Source organism: Falco punctatus (assembly GCF_963210335.1).
Source record: "Falco punctatus genome assembly, chromosome: 3".
Taxonomy (NCBI): Eukaryota; Metazoa; Chordata; class Aves; order Falconiformes; family Falconidae; genus Falco; species Falco punctatus.
The window spans coordinates 28,820,769-28,839,091 of record NC_137582.1 but is presented as its reverse complement, the minus strand read 5'-3'; the positions used below and the strand labels follow the sequence as shown (position 1 = coordinate 28,839,091).

At 37.1% G+C, this 18,323-nt stretch overlaps 1 protein-coding gene across 4 annotated transcripts in view; it reads left to right on the top strand.

Annotated features, from left to right (window-relative positions):
• Positions 1-18,323, top strand: part of SPAG1 (sperm associated antigen 1) — a 46,518-nt gene that overhangs the window by 10,118 nt on the left and 18,077 nt on the right. For 3 of the 4 annotated variants that reach the window (XM_080378054.1, XM_080378055.1, XM_080378056.1), the window contains 7 exons: positions 653-771; positions 1,278-1,383; positions 6,931-7,061; positions 7,726-7,832; positions 10,214-10,376; positions 16,522-16,947; positions 17,332-17,431. In XM_080378054.1, the coding sequence (XP_080234180.1) occupies positions 653-771; positions 1,278-1,383; positions 6,931-7,061; positions 7,726-7,832; positions 10,214-10,376; positions 16,522-16,947; positions 17,332-17,431 (1,152 nt within the window). The remainder of the gene's footprint in view (positions 1-652; positions 772-1,277; positions 1,384-6,930; positions 7,062-7,725; positions 7,833-10,213; positions 10,377-16,521; positions 16,948-17,331; positions 17,432-18,323) is intronic. The other variant, XM_080378057.1, reaches the window with a different exon arrangement.

The following is an 18,323-nucleotide window of genomic DNA, read 5'->3' as shown; positions in this document are numbered from 1 at the left end:
TATTGTGGAAAACAAAGGCTGTTTATTTTTCATTGTCTTACACAGAAAAGCAGTGAATTTAGTGTTTCCAGATAGTGTAGGAATTGGTCATTACTCTATTTGTTTTATAGGAGTGTGGTGACAATATTTATTTGATATAAATTCCTAAACACTGTTTTGAAAAGCAGCTTTAGCATAGCTTGGAAGTGTCTGAGACACCTTGGAAGTGTCTGAGACTATTTTGAAATCTCTCTTGTTTACCATATTAATTGTATTGAAGCTGTTTCATAGGTATTTTGGTAAAGGTTAATGGAAATGTTTGATAGGGCTGGAACTGAGCTGCCTCATAGTGTTGCTTAAGTTTTGCCTGTCTTTTCTGGGGAGATGGTGAGGAGGTGATGCAGACATTTTTCTTGGTTTGGTTTGTTTGGTTTTAACCAGAAGGGAGGAGGAAGAGGAGAGGTAAAATATAAGCAGGAGAAGCACACAAAAACCCCCAAAACACCACCACAAGGAAAGGAGATAAGACTAAACATCTTTTTCCTAGCTAGTCATGGGTAATTGAACACAACCTTTATTTCTCTTTTCCTTTAGTTTATAATGGAAACTTTTCTATTAGTAGAGGAGTCTTCATACACAGCATTACTGAATTTGTGATTTTTATTAATTTTAGGTTCGATGTAGAAAAGGAATGTTCTAAAATTGATGAAGGCTGTGAAGAAAGTAACTCAAAAGCAAGATTCTTTAGTAGGCCAAGTCTACCTATAATTGAAAAGAAAATAGATATAACTGGTAATGTCTTAGAAACATACTTTTTCTTTAATGGTAATACTGTGTAGTAGACTGTGAATACAAACTGAAGAAGCGTATTATAGAGTCAAAAGTGTCTTTATCTATTTTTCAGGCCCTAAAGATTCTAAAAGTTATTACAAGGCCAACTGATCTTAAAGACATATTTGAAAAAAACCTAGTCTTGGTGTTAATAATAAATTAAAATAATTATGTTGTGTTTAGGTTGAGAGCCCTAGGTAAAGAAGTGAAGCATACATCTGCTATTATAAACCCATGGTAGAGGTTAGCCAGCCACTTTCTGTCTTGCACTCTGAATTGTATGCCTATCAGAATAATGTAGGTTTTTATTATAGAAAACAAAAAATATATATATATATATCTTTTAGTAAGCCATGTTATTTGAAAAAAATAATATACAGATTATTACATTCAAAGTATTTTAGCTGACAGTGTTTTGATTGCACCTATGCAAGTTGTTTATTGTTCTGTATATAATTTTTTCCTAGGCATGACAAAGAAAGAGAAGATTTTTATTGCTACTCGTGAAAGAGAAAAGGGCAATGAAGCCTTTGCCATTGGTGATTATGTGGAGGCAGTGACATATTACACTCGGTGAGTAAACACTATTGTGTTCTGTTATTTTAATGACTATTACTTGTGAATATTTTTAGAGCAGTATAAATAAAGCAACTTCTTACTGAAGCAACTAGTGACAATTAGATTATTTTCAAAAGGGCAAAAAGATTTGACAGAGGAATACTTAAAGCACTGTTGCATCCTGATATTAATTTTTATTTATCAGGAAAAGAAGTGGCTAGAGAGTGACAGGATGCAATCTGCAGGTGTCACAAGCTCCATCAGATTGAGATTCAAGGGCAAGTTTGCAAAAATAAAAGGATAAGCAGTGAATTGAGAAACTAAATTATTTTAAAAATAATTCTAATTAATGATATCAGTAGGATTAAATCAATTATTAATAAGTAAAATTGATATTCTAGATATAAAAAGTCCCTCTTCTTAGGAGAAAGAAAAAAACAGTGTGCAGCTTCATCATAACACTGTTATTGGTGGCAGTCTAGAAAATAATTGTATAAACACAAAAATAAAAAAAAAGGATAAAAAGAAAAACGAGAGAGCCTCTTACAGGTTGCGTGCCTTATTTAGTGCTCCGTGGTCTACATTCAGACTTTTGCTTTATTTGTATAAATAGAGGTTGTTGCTACAGGACCTCTGTTGTATCTGTTTCAAAAGTACAAAAGTTGAAGGTGAATGGAATTGAGAACAACAGGAAGGGAAGGGTAACATTTCAGTTAAGGTATTTTTTGAATGCTACCTTGGCAGAACTAGGGCTTTTTCTCTACCTTTTTCACAGTGTTCAAAGATGATGTCATTTATACAAACCAGGATTTTTGGGAGACCAGCATTTGTTTCTCATTTGCACATTACCCATCTCGAGACACTAGAGGTCTGACTTGCAAAAGTGCTGACTGCTCACACATTAAACTAACATTAAAAAACCCTCAATTTCTTAATGGAATAATTGAAAAATAAATAAGTTAAACATGTTTAACTTCATGCCTTGAAGTTATAAGGACTTTAAAAAAACTCACAGATCCTAGAAGTGTCAAAGTTATCACTTAGAAATTGAAAGCATCCTGGGGAGCCTTGGGGTATTAATTACCAATGCAAACTGAGGGTAATGGTACGGCACTATGGTAAGGTGAAATATTAAGATAATTCATGGGCTATGATATTATAGTGGGATATCCTAAAAAAAAAATTATGAGGAAGTTAATGCATCTGTGATCAGTGCAGTCAAGTGTGGAGAAAATAATGAATAGGAATAAATTGTGTGCTACAGTAATAAAATAGATATTGAATAGATAAAACTTTAGGAAGCACCTAAAGCACTGTCCTTGAACGAGGCAGGGTTTTGTAGAACAGCTTATGAAAATTTACCCGGAGATTGTTCATGTATGTACGTGCACAAATGTATGCATAGTGCACAGGCTGTTTAAACTGAGGCATTTGTGGTGGTGGTGTTTTGTTGGTTTTTTTTTCTTGAATTGCAGCCTTAACATCTTTCTTGGTTTTTTTAATACGTGGACGTGAATGTAAAAAGCATCCATTGCTGTATTTCATATACAATAAATAAAATGGAAATCCATACTATAAAAATAAGTAAAAATCTCTGCTTTGGGGGCATAAATAAGGTATTAATTAGTAAGGATGGGCAGAGTCTTTCCTAATGGAGAGTCTTTTCTTATTTGACCCCCGTGGGGCATTGTAGTACGCCTTCTGAAACATATGATACTGACATTGCATGCTGCTCTAGCTGGGCACTTTTATAATACCATTAAGAATTCCTATTTTCTTACATTTAGAAATTTTTAAATAAAACATATATTGGAGTGAATTGGTAATATTCTGAAGGGGTTATTTGTATGTGGCTAAAATAGAAAAAGACTAGGGTCCTGTATAAAAAGAACCACAGGGTACAGTTATTCACTGTCTTGTGATGAGGCCTCCTGTTCTAAGGTGAACGTAGAGAATACTTTCCATTTTACAAAAAAACAAACCTCTCTTCTTTCTAAAGAGAGTCAAAACTTTTGCAGAGGCCATGCTCTGACATAATTCTGTTGTACTGATGTGATTTTAAAATAAATGGGTCTTGCCTGTTTTTCTGCGTACCTCTAGTGAAATCACTGTGCTTACTAATTTCATTTACACTGCAGAATCATATGATAGTTTAGGTTGCAAGGGAATGATATTTTGGGCAAATCGCCTATCAAAGCAGGGCCAAGTTAGATTAGGTTACTCACTCAGGGCTTTGTTCAATTAAGTTTTTAATATCTCCATCCTTGGAGATATCAGAACCTCTCTGGGTAGCCTGTTGCAGTATCTACCTACTCCTCCAGTAAATTTTCCTAAGATGTCATCAGAAATTCCCTTTTTGCAACTTGTGTCTCTTGCCTTCTGTCCTATCAGTGTGCACTTCTGAGAAGGGTATGTGGCTCTGTCTTCTTGATACCTTCCCATTAAGTAATTGAAAACAGCTACAAGACCTCCCCTGACCCTTCGCTCTGGCTGAACAAACCTAGTTACCTTAGACTTTCCTCGTAAGTATTGCATGTACTGCAGTCCCCTACGTATCCCGGTGGCATGCAGGAGTCACTGCAGTCTGTTCGTGCCTTTTGTGTACAGCAGAGCCCCAGACTGCACACAGGCATTCCACTTGCCTCTCATAGGTGCTGAAGAGACGGGAAGAATCACTTCTGCTGACTTGGCTACAGTCTTGATAATATGGCCCAGCATGCAGTATGTCGCCTTTGCCTTGAGAGCACACTGTTAACTCCTGTTCATTTTGTTGTCCACCAGAGCCCTCAGGTCCTTTCCTGCAAAGCTGCTTTCTAGCTAGTTGGCACCCAGCCTGTACTGTTGCTGGAGTTACTCTGTTTCAGGAGCAGGGGTTTGTACTTGCCTTTTTTGAACTTCTGAGAAGTCTGCCAGCCCATTCCTCTGGCCTGTTAAGGTCCTTTTGACTGGACTTCTGCTGTCCAGTGTATTATTGACTGTTTCTCCTCAGCTTTGTATCATTGACAAACTTTCTGGGGGGTGTCTTCTATTGCGTCTCATACCCCCTGATAAAGATGTTTAAAAATATTGATCCCAAATGCAGGCCATTAGTAACTGGACACCGGTTGGACTTTATGTGGCTCAGTTATTTGAGCCCAGCAGCCTAGTTAGTTTTCTGTCTGCCTTACTGTCCACCTATCTAGTCCATGTTTTACCTTTTTGGCTGGAAGAATACTGTGGGACATCATGTCAGAGGCTTTGTTACAGTCAAGGCAAGCAACATCCTCTGTTCTTCCTTCCTTCACTGAGCCAGTAAGCAAAGCAAGCCATCAGGCAGGTCTTGGCGTAGTTTGCCCTTGGTAAAATCTATGCTATCTGTTGCCAGTCACCTTTTTATCCTTTATATGCCTGGACAGGAATTCAGGAAGGCTTACTTTGTAATCTTTCTGAGAACTGAGGTTAGATTGACCAGCCTGTAGTTCACCAGGTCCTTCACCTTGCTGTTCTTGAAGATACATGTGACATTTGCCTTTACGAGTCACCAGGAACCTCTCCCAATCACCATGACTTTTCGAAGATGATATAGAGCAGTCTTGTAGTAATGTTGGCCAGTTTTCCGAACACCCCATTCGGAACTCATGTATATCCAATGTATTGTTTCCTAACTTTATCTTCCAGTGTTATGGGTACTGCTTCCCTCCTAAAGAATCTGCCCCTAGACTCGATGAAGCCTGACAGCAAACCTTACCAATGAAGATGAGGCAAAGAAACTGGAAAAAACTCAAACTTTTCCATGTCCTTTCTCTCTAGTTCCTCTGCTGCATTGACCAGTGGTCCCACAGTTTCCTTAATCTTTGTTTTGCTGCTGATAGATGGGGGGTGGGGGGGAACCAGCCAAAAATGTTTCTTGTTGCTTTTTGTGTCCCTTTTCTAGTTTCAACCTCAGCTGAGCTTTTGCTTTCTTAATTCCATCACTTGCCCTTAGCCAGTGTCTCTACATTCCTTCTGGGTAGCCTATAACCACTGCCACCTGTCAAGAGTTCTCTGGTCATCCCTTCTTCTGTGCTTGCTTGACTTCCTGTACTTTGGAAAGGATCATTCTTGTGCTTTGAGGCAGCTGTCCTTAGATCAGCTCTTGGCACTCTTTGCCCTACTGGGCATTCTTCCTGTAATCCTGCCAAGCAGATTCCTCAACAGGCCAAAATCTTGCCTTCTGAAGTCCAGGGCTAGTGTCCATTTCTAGTGTTCATTTTGCTTATTTCTCTCAGAACCTTAAACTCTACAATCTCATGGTTGCTGCAGCCAAGGCTGTCATCAACTTTTGCATTCACAACTAGTGCTTGATTGTGAATAATAATTCCAGCAGAGCATTCCCCCTCATCAGCTTGTTGCCCTTAATATGCTCCAGAAATGTCATAGAATTCTGGTGCCTTGTCATTTTGCGCTTCTAGAAGATACCAGGGTAGTTCAGATCCCCCATGGGAACCAAAGCCTGTAAGCATGAGGATTTCTCTGGCTGCCTGAAGAAGAATTCTGCTTACTCTTCATGAAGCAGCCTGAAACAGATGCTTACCATGATACCGTCTTGTCAGTCTGACCTCTTACTCTTACCCTTACCCACCAGCTCTCTTGACTGGCTTGTCCCTCTCTTGCCTGTTCCAAGACAAACCTTAACACATTTAATAGCTGCATAGACTAGAAGGCATCTCCTCCTCCTCACCTTCCTAGTCTTTCTAAAGGGTCTGCATGCATCTATCACAGCTCTCCAGCCACACGTGTTGTCCTGCTATATCTCTGTTATCCCACTGAGATCATAGCTGCGTAGACCTTTTATTCTTCTGTTTCCCATGCTTTGTGCATTTGTGTATGAGCCCTTGAGATTGTCCTCCAGCTGTGCTTTTTTCAGAAGGGAAGTGTGAGTCTCTTTCAGTGTGCTGTCCCCCTGGCACTTCCATATTGCCCTTTCTTCCCAGTGAACACAGTTTAGAGTTCTTCTTGCTAGGTTAGCAAGAGTGTTAGCAAAGATTCTCTTGCACCACTTTGTCATATGCATCCCAGTTGTCCTTATTCCTCAGAGATGATCCTGTTGTTATAGAAGCTAAAGCCCTGCCTACAGTACCAGCTACCCAGCCAGACACTGACCTGGACAGTTCACCCACTGCTACCTGAGTCTTTCTGTTTTATAAGCAAGATCAAGGAGAAGCTCGTGTAGCCTCCTGTACTCTTTAGCATAACCTCCAGAGCTCTGTAGTTACTCTTGATACTCTCAAAGGTTTCATTTGGCAGTTTCATTTGAGTCTATGTGAATGGCAGCAAGAGGTCATAGTTTAAGTAACAGATGAGTCAATCACATCTTCACTGCAACATCTCAGATCTAAGCCAGCAACAGACCGCTGAAGATGGTAAATCTGCTTGGTGGATGGTTGCCTCTGGTCTCGCAGGAACAAGTTTCCAACCACTATTGTGGTTATACTATTAGTATTCATATTGTTATAATGCTGTTTTCAGCTTCCAATAATGAAGTGTTTCTACATTCAGGTTTTCTAACTATAGCCTACCTTGGTCAATATTCCCTTTTTTCAGGAGTATATCAGTAATACCCACTGCAGCTGCATATAATAACAAAGCTCAAGCAGAAATCAAACTTCAGGACTGGCACAGTGCTTTGCAGGATTGTGAGAAGGTACTAGACATGGAACCTGGCAATGTAAAAGGTAAAGTAGAATATAAACTTGCCCTTCTATGTATTATTTTATTTCTAGCAAATTAAATAGTACGTACCTATTCATGTTGTTAGTTGACTAAACTGAGCTTTAGATCAAGTCCAAACACAAATAAGGAAACAGAGTAGCTCCCCAAAGTAACTTTAAAAGTATTTTTGGGATCAGGGAAGTTTTACACAGTTTGTCCTGTTGTCTGTAATGGGTATCCTTATGTAGTAGCATGGGGCTAACTCTAGTTGTTTGTGTGATGACTGTAAGCCTTCTTGTATTCATGCAATGCATTGTTTCCGTAATACCCACACTGAAGTGTTAATTGCCTTAAAAGTGATATGAAAACAATGGAAGTTGCTGATTTAATCCTTTCTGAAGGCACGAGCTTGAATGTAGCTAACTGTATTTGCATGGGAGGAGGGGAAGAATTGGAACAGGATGAAAAGATGTTTCACAATTCATGATCACTGTCTTAAAGGGTGTCATGTGAAATTGCATTGTTAAAAATGGTGAAGAGAATAGTTACTACTAGTACAGTCATTATGAAATAAATGCAGAATTTTAAAAACCTATTTTGCACTTAATATAGCTAGAAAAAATATTGTCTTTTTATCCACTTTATGCTTTTAATACAGAAATAATAAACTTTCTTCCTCCTTTGTAGCTTTAATGCGCCGTGCCACAGTACACAATCAGCTGCAGAATTACCAGACAGCTATGGAGGATCTGACCAAAGTATTATGTGTTGAACCAGAAAATGCTGTAGCTAAGGTAAAGATAAATCACTCGAATATGACTATAAAGAGGTTGTATGCAGTTGTGTAGCATAAAGTGAGTACAGTTTATATTGTTTGATTTGAATATGAGTTTTGAGGACACAGTCAATCTACTATGCCAATGATCAGTTTCCCAAGACCACATAGGTGCATGACTGTGGTGGAAATTAGGTATTTAATGTGACCAGATCTTCTGTTTGTTATTTAATTGTGAGAACGTGTAGGCACTCAAGTCTTCTCTGTTAACATGATGTAGGTGTCTAAATAAAATTTTGCTGCTGAACATGCTTACACTTACTAGCTAGCGTCAGCTGATCAAAGTTACTCGGGATTTTTTCTCAAAAGATCCATTGGGGTTAGGTGTATTTAAGTTTGATGCAGTATTTACAAGAAAAATTCAAAAGAGACGCCAAGGTTTTATTGTTGTGGTGAAGTTAACCCAAAAGGAGAGGACTTGGGATCTATCCTCACCTCAGTGTGATGTTAGAAATAATTTCTCACCTCCAGGCTAGAATGAGAAACGTTTCATTCCTTCTAATGAATCTGGACCCTTCTTAGCAAATTTTGGATCTAAGAAAGCTGGGTGCTTTCTTTGGAAACTTAAGGTCAGAATGTGGTCCTTGTACTACTATTACTTAAGCTATTTAGGAGAGGATTGGTTAGTGTCCTAAATTCATTGGTATCTTCTTTAGGGGTGTTTTGTGGCTTAGAAACCAGTCCTTGCATTTGGTTTCTACATGTCCTGAGAGTCTACAGTACTAGGCAGTTCTATACTAAATTGCTCTTTGTTAATTAGTAGTCCATCATAACCCTCCAAATTTTTTTTAATATGACTTCTGGATGCTGTGCAATTGCCTCATCACGTGAATTCTGTTCAGCTCTTGTTGGCACATTCTGAGCTGCTAGCAGCTTGCTTGATTGCTACTTCTTTCTGTAGAGTTATTTGAGCACTGCTATTGCTTGCACCAGTGAGAGAGGTCCAAGCCTGTTAAGTCAAATTCGCTACATGAACATTCATCCCTTTCAGGGTGTTCTTGGAGCTCAATTCCTGTCCAGAATAGTTCCCAAGTTTCACATTATCCAAGGAATCGACCTGCCTGCCTTCCCCCGACACCACCTTCTTTTTAAACACCTATCTCTTGATTTGAGTTCTAAAAGAGCTTTTGGTTTTTGGGTTTTTTTTGTGTTTACCAGACAGAACTACTAAATAGCTTGTGAGTCTGTGTTGACGAACTCCACAACAGTCTTGGTGAAAAGATTACCAGATAGGCTGTGCTGAGACTTCTTATAGTACCAAATGTAAGATACTCATTCTGCGTAAATTCTTCCTGAGATCTAAATACATTGGTAGCTTTGCTGAGTGATGCTTCTGTAGAGGAGAGCAGATGTCTGTGCTTTGTCCATATCTGTGCCAGCCATTATGCCTTGGCTGAGACATCTGGAAGTCACAAGCCCTTGGCAGTATATTTTTTGAGTTGCTCTTTGCTTAGAGGATCCTCAAAACCTTCTTGGGTGAAATAGGAACGTATGGAAAACATACGGAGTGAACATTAATGTGCAGAGCCACTAATATAAAGGTAAATTGCTTGTCAGTAACTGTAATTCTTCAAGGTACTTTGTCCACGTGAATTGTTGCTTGTTCCTGTCCTTATTTGGTTTTTTTCTTGAGGAAGTGAGTACTGAAATGGCACTTCCTTGTACTACTGCATTGAGTTAAATTCAGCATAGTGCAATGTGGGGTGTGTCTTACTCTGCTCTGAAAGTATAAAATGCAGTTGGAGTATTTTTTTATTGAGTAATCAAAAAATGTCTATGGAATTTGAGGCTGTTTGATCATCTGATTTGCAGTTCTTGCAAGAAGAGCAAACCTTTTCATTATTCAACAGCATCCTTTTGCTATACTGCTAAGAAATTGTTGTCTCTTAGTTCTAGTTCTATCAGTTACACTCCTCCATCAGATATCCATAGCATAAATTTTCATAAACAGATTTTAGGCTTTTTTGGAGATTCTGGAAAGAAGCCTTGTTTTCCATGGTGGCTCTTCTGAGTAGGCCGTGCCAGATAATCCCAATAGTACAATCTACTTTTTTTCTTTTAAAATGCTTTTTGCTTAAGCAGTTTGATCAAGAAAAGTATTTATTTGTTCGTGTGATGTCCTCTGAGTTTCTGAGACAGAAATAGTGTTGATCTTGGTTTTGGTACTGACTTTTGGAAGAATCACATTTATTTTCTCTGGTTTTATATTGGTAACATTTATCTCAATAGTTCCTCAGGATATTACATGGATTATTTAAGAGAATGTATTTTCTGTATATAAATTACAATTTGTATGCCTATAAAAAAAGGCTTCTGTTATTGCTGGTTTTTCCCTTGCAGAAAAATCTGCTCGAGATTGAAAAGAAACTGAAAAGCTTAAAGCCTGTGTCTGAGACTCATGGCAAAGGAAAAAGAATACTTATTCAAGATATAGAGGATTCAGAAGGTGATGAAAAAGGAGGGGAAAACACAGAAGAATGTGAAAGAAGCAGTGGAGATAAAGGTAATGTCATGTAATTTCTGATTTAATTTTAACCTGAGGGAAAAAAAATACTGCTTTTGATATTGCAATATTTATTTGCACAATTCATCCATATTTGCTTGCGAAGAATTTTGCCTGTTTGAAAATTAAAATTACATTCACTACTTGAAGTAGACCAGAATATGACATCTAGAGTTCAGTTTTATTACACATCTTTGGAATTATTTCTAGAAAGGTTATAACAGAGGCACATGGAAAATGTTGCTATAAATTGCCTACTTGTCTGTGTCCCGTGTCATTTTCTACCTATCCTTTGATGTGGACCCAGCTGGGAATTTCTTCTGGCATTAGGAGAACATTTTGGATTCCTTAGCCCTTTATCTTGCACAGCTCTCCAGCCTTCCCACCATCTCATTTTTCTTCTGCGTTTTCCTGCCTTGATAGGATCAAAGGGTGCAAAAATGATCAAGTGGCATGTAATTTTGATTTTGTTGTTGTTGTTTGTTTTGAAAACTATCAATCTTTTCTTGTTTTTAATGTAAGAGATCATCTGTGTGCTCCAAAAGTATGTATTGGAGGTAAACAATGTGTAATTCTTGTACTGTATGTAGTTTACAAGCAGTTGAAGTGCAGCTCCCATTTCTGGTGTAGCGTGTGACTCACTGCAAAGCTGCTGGGATGAGCTACTGGCGTAATCAGAATACATGACTTGCAGGAGGAAGCGAGGCAGCAGGGGCTGTTGAGGCTTGCACTGGCAGGTTGCTTTTAGATTCAGCTGCATGTCTGAACATGCAACAAGAGTAACTAACGTCCCTAGGTTGATTTCCACCCTTGCTCCTTTCTGTTTGTTCTTTAAGGTAGTGTGGTGTGACAGCTGTGACTTTCGTGTTTTCGGTGGCCTATGTAGTTCTTTATCTTGACATTAAATCAGTCTGTGGGTTTTCCATCTTAAGTGTGAATATTAGACTGTACGTGTGTGTTAATAGTGTGTTACTTGTGTGCTGCATTTTTCAAAATTGGTAGATAATCCACGAGCTCTCCTCGGCTAAAACCATATAAGAAAGGATGGGTCATGCCCCTAGCCTTAAATATGAGTTAATTTGGAGTTGCTTTCCATTGGGAGCATTCAGATGACTAAGTGCCTTCTAGCTCCATAGGAAGGCTCCCATTCTGTTGATGAAAGGTTAGGCTTTTAAACATAGGGAAGATTGTCAACTGACATCAATGTCACATATGTTCATGTGATATACATAGCATTTTTGAGATTTAGGAGGCAAGCATCTTCATAGATTACTTTCAAGTATAACAGGAAACAAATACAAAGTAATTGCAGTTGTTGAATAAATTTGCTATGTTCTGTGAACCTAACAGCAATAAGTAGATTAAGCATCTTTATATATATTCTCTATACATCTAGTCATATATTCCATGTAGTCCTGTCATGTACTAGTGACATTTATTTTACATCCTAGTTGGTAAGCCTCATGCATTCCTACTAAACTTATCATTTAGAGATTGGAAGAAAACCAACAAAATATTTTTTTTTTTCTTTAGCTCTGGAGAGTTGATGTCTCAGCTTTGAACAAAACAGTCTAAAGAAACTGTAGTCTCTCCTCATTTTCTATGTAACTGAAAATAAAAGTAAATAAAATCCTTTTTGTACAATGGAGATGGAAAATTGCTTATGTTCTAGAGACTGTAAAAATTAATAATTCAGGCACTGTAAAAACCAAAATTGTATGTGCTTGACAAAGCATCTGATGTTTCGACATGTGTATAGAATTTACAATCTCAAGTGATAAATATGGTTTAAAGATAAATATATTATAAAAGCCCCTTTTAATTCATAAAAATCTGCTAAATTGTGCAGTATTTACTTGATCTGTTACAATAATTTAAAAAATACTGTAGTAAACAGTTCTGAAATTTAGCAAATATTTATTCATAAAAAGGAGAGTGGATTTAAACAAATAACGCCTAAGTGTGCTTTAAAATGATTTTCAACCTGTTACCGCTAAAGTTGAGAACAGATCTCTCTTTAAAAGATACACTTTGAAGCACATACAAGAAACCTCATAATAGACAAAACTCTGTTTTGTAAGTTGACAATGGGAAAAGATGTTGCCTAAAGAGTGTTTTCTTTGTGTGTTGTTTATTTGTTACACTTTAGAGGTGAACAGAATATTCTTCTGGGTAAGACCTTTTTCCCAGTTCAGGTTATAATTTAAAAAAAATCTTTTTTTGTGTCCTCCTGTTTTGTGCACCGTGAGATTGTTGATTTGGTACACTGAGACTTGGCATTGAAGCATCAGAACGCCTTTTTCCTTTGTGTTAAATCCTTCACCTGGCTTCTAGTTTCACTGCCAGTGTGCATTAAATTTACTTGGTGCCACAGCAGTTGGCTACAGAGAATTGTTTTGTGATTTTTCTTTTCCAATCTGTTTTCTACTTGATAGCACCAAATTAAAGTCTTTGGCATTGAACACAACAGTACCATGATTTGGAACTGTTCTTAGAGTTTTTCCTTATATCAGTCCACTGTCTTGTGACTTAGTTTTCTTTCATTAGATAGTCTTTTTATGGGAATGTTGTTAGGAGCTGAATAAGTATAAAAACTCTAAGCATTCTTGATGAATTATATACTGTGTTCTCAACTGGTCTTGACCATGTGTTGTGGTTTCTCTGAAGTAATGGGCTTTCTGCCCCTAAATAAATAGAGCTGTCATCATAATCACCGATTTACAGCTTTCCAAAACAAATACGGGTTGATAACACACTCTGAATTTCTCTTGTTGATTTTCTAAACATGTTTTATGAAACAGACATCTTCAGATAAAACTGGATTCTTTGTCTTTACATTTTTACTTTTTCCTGAATTATTCCATGTGGAATAATGAAACATTTATTTGATTTTACAGATAATTCTTCAACATATGTGTTAATATTTTACGGCTTTTGACAGAGAACAGTGAGTAAGGTCTTAGATTTGCATTTTGAAGTTTCTGATTTGTTGAGAAGCAAAGCCTATTGGGTAGGAAACAATTAGAGTTCTTTCCTACTCAAGCCATCAGTTGTGCTTGCTGTTGTATTTTCAGCATTCCTGGTATTGCTTTCTGCACTCCCCTACTACTGTGGGTCTGAGATAGAGATGTTACCTGTTGTTTAATGCTTACTGGCTGCTCTGTATCCTTGTTCACTTGGCCTTTGTGCCGTGTATGAATTTATACTACTCAAATCTTAATTTTTAGTAATCTCTGTGACTAGAATTTTACTGGAATAGGAAGCTTCTTTGCCATCCTAGCCTTGAATAATGGACTGTGTCAGTTCTCCTTATGGTTAGAAGCTGGTCTTGTATGAGCACATTTGCCCAACTAGTCACTCGATACAGTAGTTATTCTATATTCCTTGATCTTTCCAGTGTGCTTGTTCATTTGCTATTTTTGAATTTTTAGAATTGTAAACTCTTCGAAGAAGGAACTAATTTATAATTAATTGTCTAACATGTAGCACAATGGGGCCCAACCTGCTTTGTTTTTAGGCTGTTACAAGCTATCAATATGAAAATTTAGATCATGTTAAAATAAACAGCATTGAAAATTCACTTTAGATATGCACTTGTAATGCTGAAGTTAAGAAAAATCCCTCAATTACAGTGTCAGTATAAATGCTGATCAGTAAATCTTTTTTTTTCTTCTTTATAAACAAAGACTGCAGAAATCAGTTATTTGAGAAGTCTATTTGTTACATGTTCTGGCAGAGAACAATCCAGGTACCATCTTGGATCAACTAAACCAAGAACACGTAATACAAAACTGATGTTTGCTGACCGTATGTGGAAAAAAATTATTTAACATTATTAAAAATTAATCTGTGGAGATTTGGACTGTTCTAGTTACCTTCATCTAGTCCAGAGCTGATAAGACTTGAAAATATGTCCTGGCTTTGTAATAGGTGAATTCATTGTGAACTGAACTTAGATATATTGCTTTTCATTCTGCTGTCATTTTTGTACCATGCTTCTGGAAGATAAATACTCAGTGTAGCTGAAAATAAATTTTGAATGAAAGCCAGCATGATCCATTAAAAAAAAACACCTTCAAATATTCCTTTTGGAGTATTCAGTAGCATTTGTTTTATGACAGTCCTTCCATTTGAAGTTTGTTATTTTAATAGTAACAAAATTCTTTATAGTTTGTATTTGTTGTCTTTGTTGTTGTTCTGGTCAAAATCCTGTCCACATGTTTCAGTACCTTTAACTTTTCTTTGGAATTTATAATATATCTAGACTTCTTTTAAAAAGAAAATTTCCTAAGTGCTGATTTTTTATTTATTTTTTTTTTAAAGCAAAGCCCAGAATACTCTTATACTCTTTCATGAATACATTACCCTGTAGAGACCAGTACTGGAATATCATTTATGTTATAAACACTGAAACTGAAAGACAGTGAGAATTACATGTGAGAAATCCATCAGTACAGTTTTGTGAAGTGTGTTTACTCAGTGCAGAATTACTTAGTCAATTAGCATATCCTGACAGCTAAATAAGTTAACTAGGAGTATTCCTGTTTTCAGGGGGACTCCAAATGCTGTGTTTCCTGTTTAATCTGGGATTGATTCTCTGCACGTCAAGAAGTTTTCTCCTGTATTCAGGAAGTGATGTTGACATTAATGACATTCGCATCACACGTTATTTGCCTTTCTTGCTTTTTCTTTGTCTCTAGCAGCTGGAATGCTCTTCAAGAGTGTTCTGCCATGTTTTCTAAAAATTGTCCTGTCACCTGTTTGCTTGTGACATTTAAAATAGCTTTTTCCCTTTTTTTTTTAGTAGAAGGTATACGGAGTAATCTCTGTTTTGGTGGATGCAAAATGAAAGTCTTTTAGCATGTGTTCGAAGGAAATCATTATTATACTACTACTGTCTTCACTTATATACCCAGCTAGCCTTTTATCCTCATCCTCCCTACCAAATAGACTTTAAACCTCTTTTGCGTATTTGGCACTGTCAGATTGGATGGATGAATGGATGGATTGATGTCTCAAATAGAAATAGTTTACTTTTAAGTTTTATAAAAATGCCTGTGTGGGTAGAATAGATGTATCGTATCATTTTTCCCACTGTGGTGTATGAACTTACATTCACATTTCAAAAAAGACATCACAGCTAAGGAGGCAGCAGTTGGAGCTTTTGTCTGTTAGGCACTGGGGAATCTTAATCTTTTTAAAAATGTTATGCTTTACCTTGCTGTTCAGTTTGATTTCAATTTGTGCATTAAAAAGATAATTTCTGTAAGTTGGAGCAGCCTGGAGTTCATGCATATTCAATCAACTTCAGAAGTTAAGTTTACATCAATTGAAAGTATCACTCCAGTATATGAAGGCATGAAAAAATTCTGTTTGACAGATGAATATGCCAGGTTAAGGGAAGGTGAAAACCCAGCATCTTAATAGTATGAAAACATAGAGTTGCCTTTGTGTGACTGGTAGTGTCAAGAGTCAGGCTTTCTGCAGAAATCTATATTTAAATATTGTGGTGGCAATCTGTTAGAAATTCAGGTGACTAATGAATAAATAAATAAGTGTATTAAATAGTAACGTTTATTTATTGTATGATTTTTTTGTAGTTAAATTAGTAATAATAGTGAAAGTTGAATGATCAGAAGTATCTAGAAAGGGCTTTTTGACATGTTTAAATGAAGCCTTTTTGAGAATGATTTATAAGCTTTTATCCCTTCTGTTATATTTGAGAATTTTGAAGTGTGCAACATTGCTGGTTTCTTAGCTGTGTGTTCTAATTTTAACATGCAAGCATTTTGATTTGGTCATGGAAAATCGAAGTAGCGGTATTAAACTAGCCAGTATTTAAAGAGTAAATTGCAAGGTGAACCCTGTACCATTCTGACACTACAGGACAGGGGTTCACAGTATGCCCAGCAAGGAGAAAAAAGATTTCATAGTAACACCTTCTCAGTAATAATTGCAAGTTGCTTGTAAGTAGGAATTTTTCTGTGTTCCTGGAAGCATTTTCTGAGGCAAATAAGTCTTCATAACATTAGGCTGTTTGAAGAATTTGGTACCGTGTTCTTTGGCTGTACACCCCTCTTTTGCCAGGACAATAGTTTCTTCTGATGATGCAAGCTCTTAACTCAGCTCATTAACTTCCTTGCAGAAATTGGTGTGCCAGTAAGAGGAGAGGCAGCAGTGGTGGAGGCAGTGATGGGGAACGCGCAGAGAAAGTTTCATAGCAAAGGAGGAGGCAGTAAGGCAGGCGACAGAGAGACGCAGAAGCAGAAGGAATCCACTGAGAGTGGGTTAAAAAAAGGCACATCAGAGAATGAACCACAAAAGCATTTGTCAGACCATGAAGGTGAAGTTAATGGCTATTTACACAGTGATCAAAAGAGGGAAAGCTCTGAAGCTGAGGTCTCCAGGTCGAATGGAGCAGGGTCGCAGTCGGCTGGTGGCGGCAGTTCTACTTCACTTCCTCCTACTGCAGCAAAACTAAAAAGTGAAGGAAACGAGTTATTTAAGAGTGGACAGTTTGGAGAAGCTGTGCTCAGATACTCGGAAGCAATTGAATATGTCATTGGTCTAGGTGAGTGTAACACCTTATACTTAAATCTAGGATCGCTTAGATTATATAAAGGAACTAGAAATTAAAGTAACCGTGTCTGTTCCAGGATTTTTGGCAGGAGTTACTGTGCAGTAAATTCTTTGTCATCTCAGTAGAGGACAGTTCACATCACAAGAAATACAGGAAGATGAGTGAAATAATATTTAATTTTCTTGGGGCAGAGCTGTTTGCATTTTATTTGTTTGAATAACTAGATATTCTAGGTGATGTGATAAAGGAAAGCTCCTTACAGCTTTGCATTGTCAGCAAACTGCATCACTGCAGTGCAACTTAGAGTGTGCAAGTCTTTAATTCTTGAATGTCATTTTAGTAAAGGTCTTTGATTTTAATTGTAACCTCTTTTAGGAGAGCAAAGTCCAGATGATTTAAGTATCTTGTACTCAAACAGAGCAGCGTGTTACCTCAAAGAAGGGAACTGCAGTGACTGCATTCAGGATTGTAACAGGTAAATTGCAACCTGCCGTGTAGAGCAATAGCATTCCTGATGATGATTAACATTTTAACTGATACATTGCTATCGCACTTTGACTTAGAACAGTCTTCAGTGAAGTCTGATTCCCTGTCTAAATGACAGGTATCTTTGTCAGTTATGTAAACAATCACATGGAACTTGGGGAAGGAGTAACTTTTTACTTACTCTTACTCTATGAGGGCAGTCATTAGGCTTCTTGTGTACACAGAAATGCATAGCAGAGTTAAAATTTTTAATATAAAGGCAGGCTTACTTCAGTGATGCTCTGCAGTAACTTACATGTAAAAGCATTGTTAAGCCAGCTGTTGGAAATTGCTTTCAGGCATGTGTATAGTGTATATATATGTGTGTGTTCTCTGTGTTTGGCTTGCTATTTTGGTTTGTTGTTTTTTTAATGTATACTTGGCATAGTTGTAAACAGTAATCACAGCTGTTCAGGAATTGAGCTAAAATCCTTTCTACTTACTGTGGCTTCTAAGGGTACAGGAGTTCAAGAAGATCAGATGCCTTCAATAACTTGCAAACACTTCCTTCCACTAAACTATTACTGTATTTCTAGATGTCTTTTTTTATATTTTCATAAATGGGGTTAGTGAGATTGAGTCTTAAGGTTCGCAAAAGGATTCCAAGAAAGTTAGAAATCTTACTAATTAATCTGTTGGAGTTTTTTACAGCATAACCCAACCATTACAAATACCCACCCAAAACTAAAAAGAAAATACGCATGTACCTTTGTATTAACTAAGTATTTGACTTGCTGTATATATTCTACCTGACAGAAAAGTTCTCTAAAAATGTCATCTGAAAAAATTGACTTGTTAAAAATATTCTGTTAAAGTAGATGCAGGACCATAGACAGCTGACT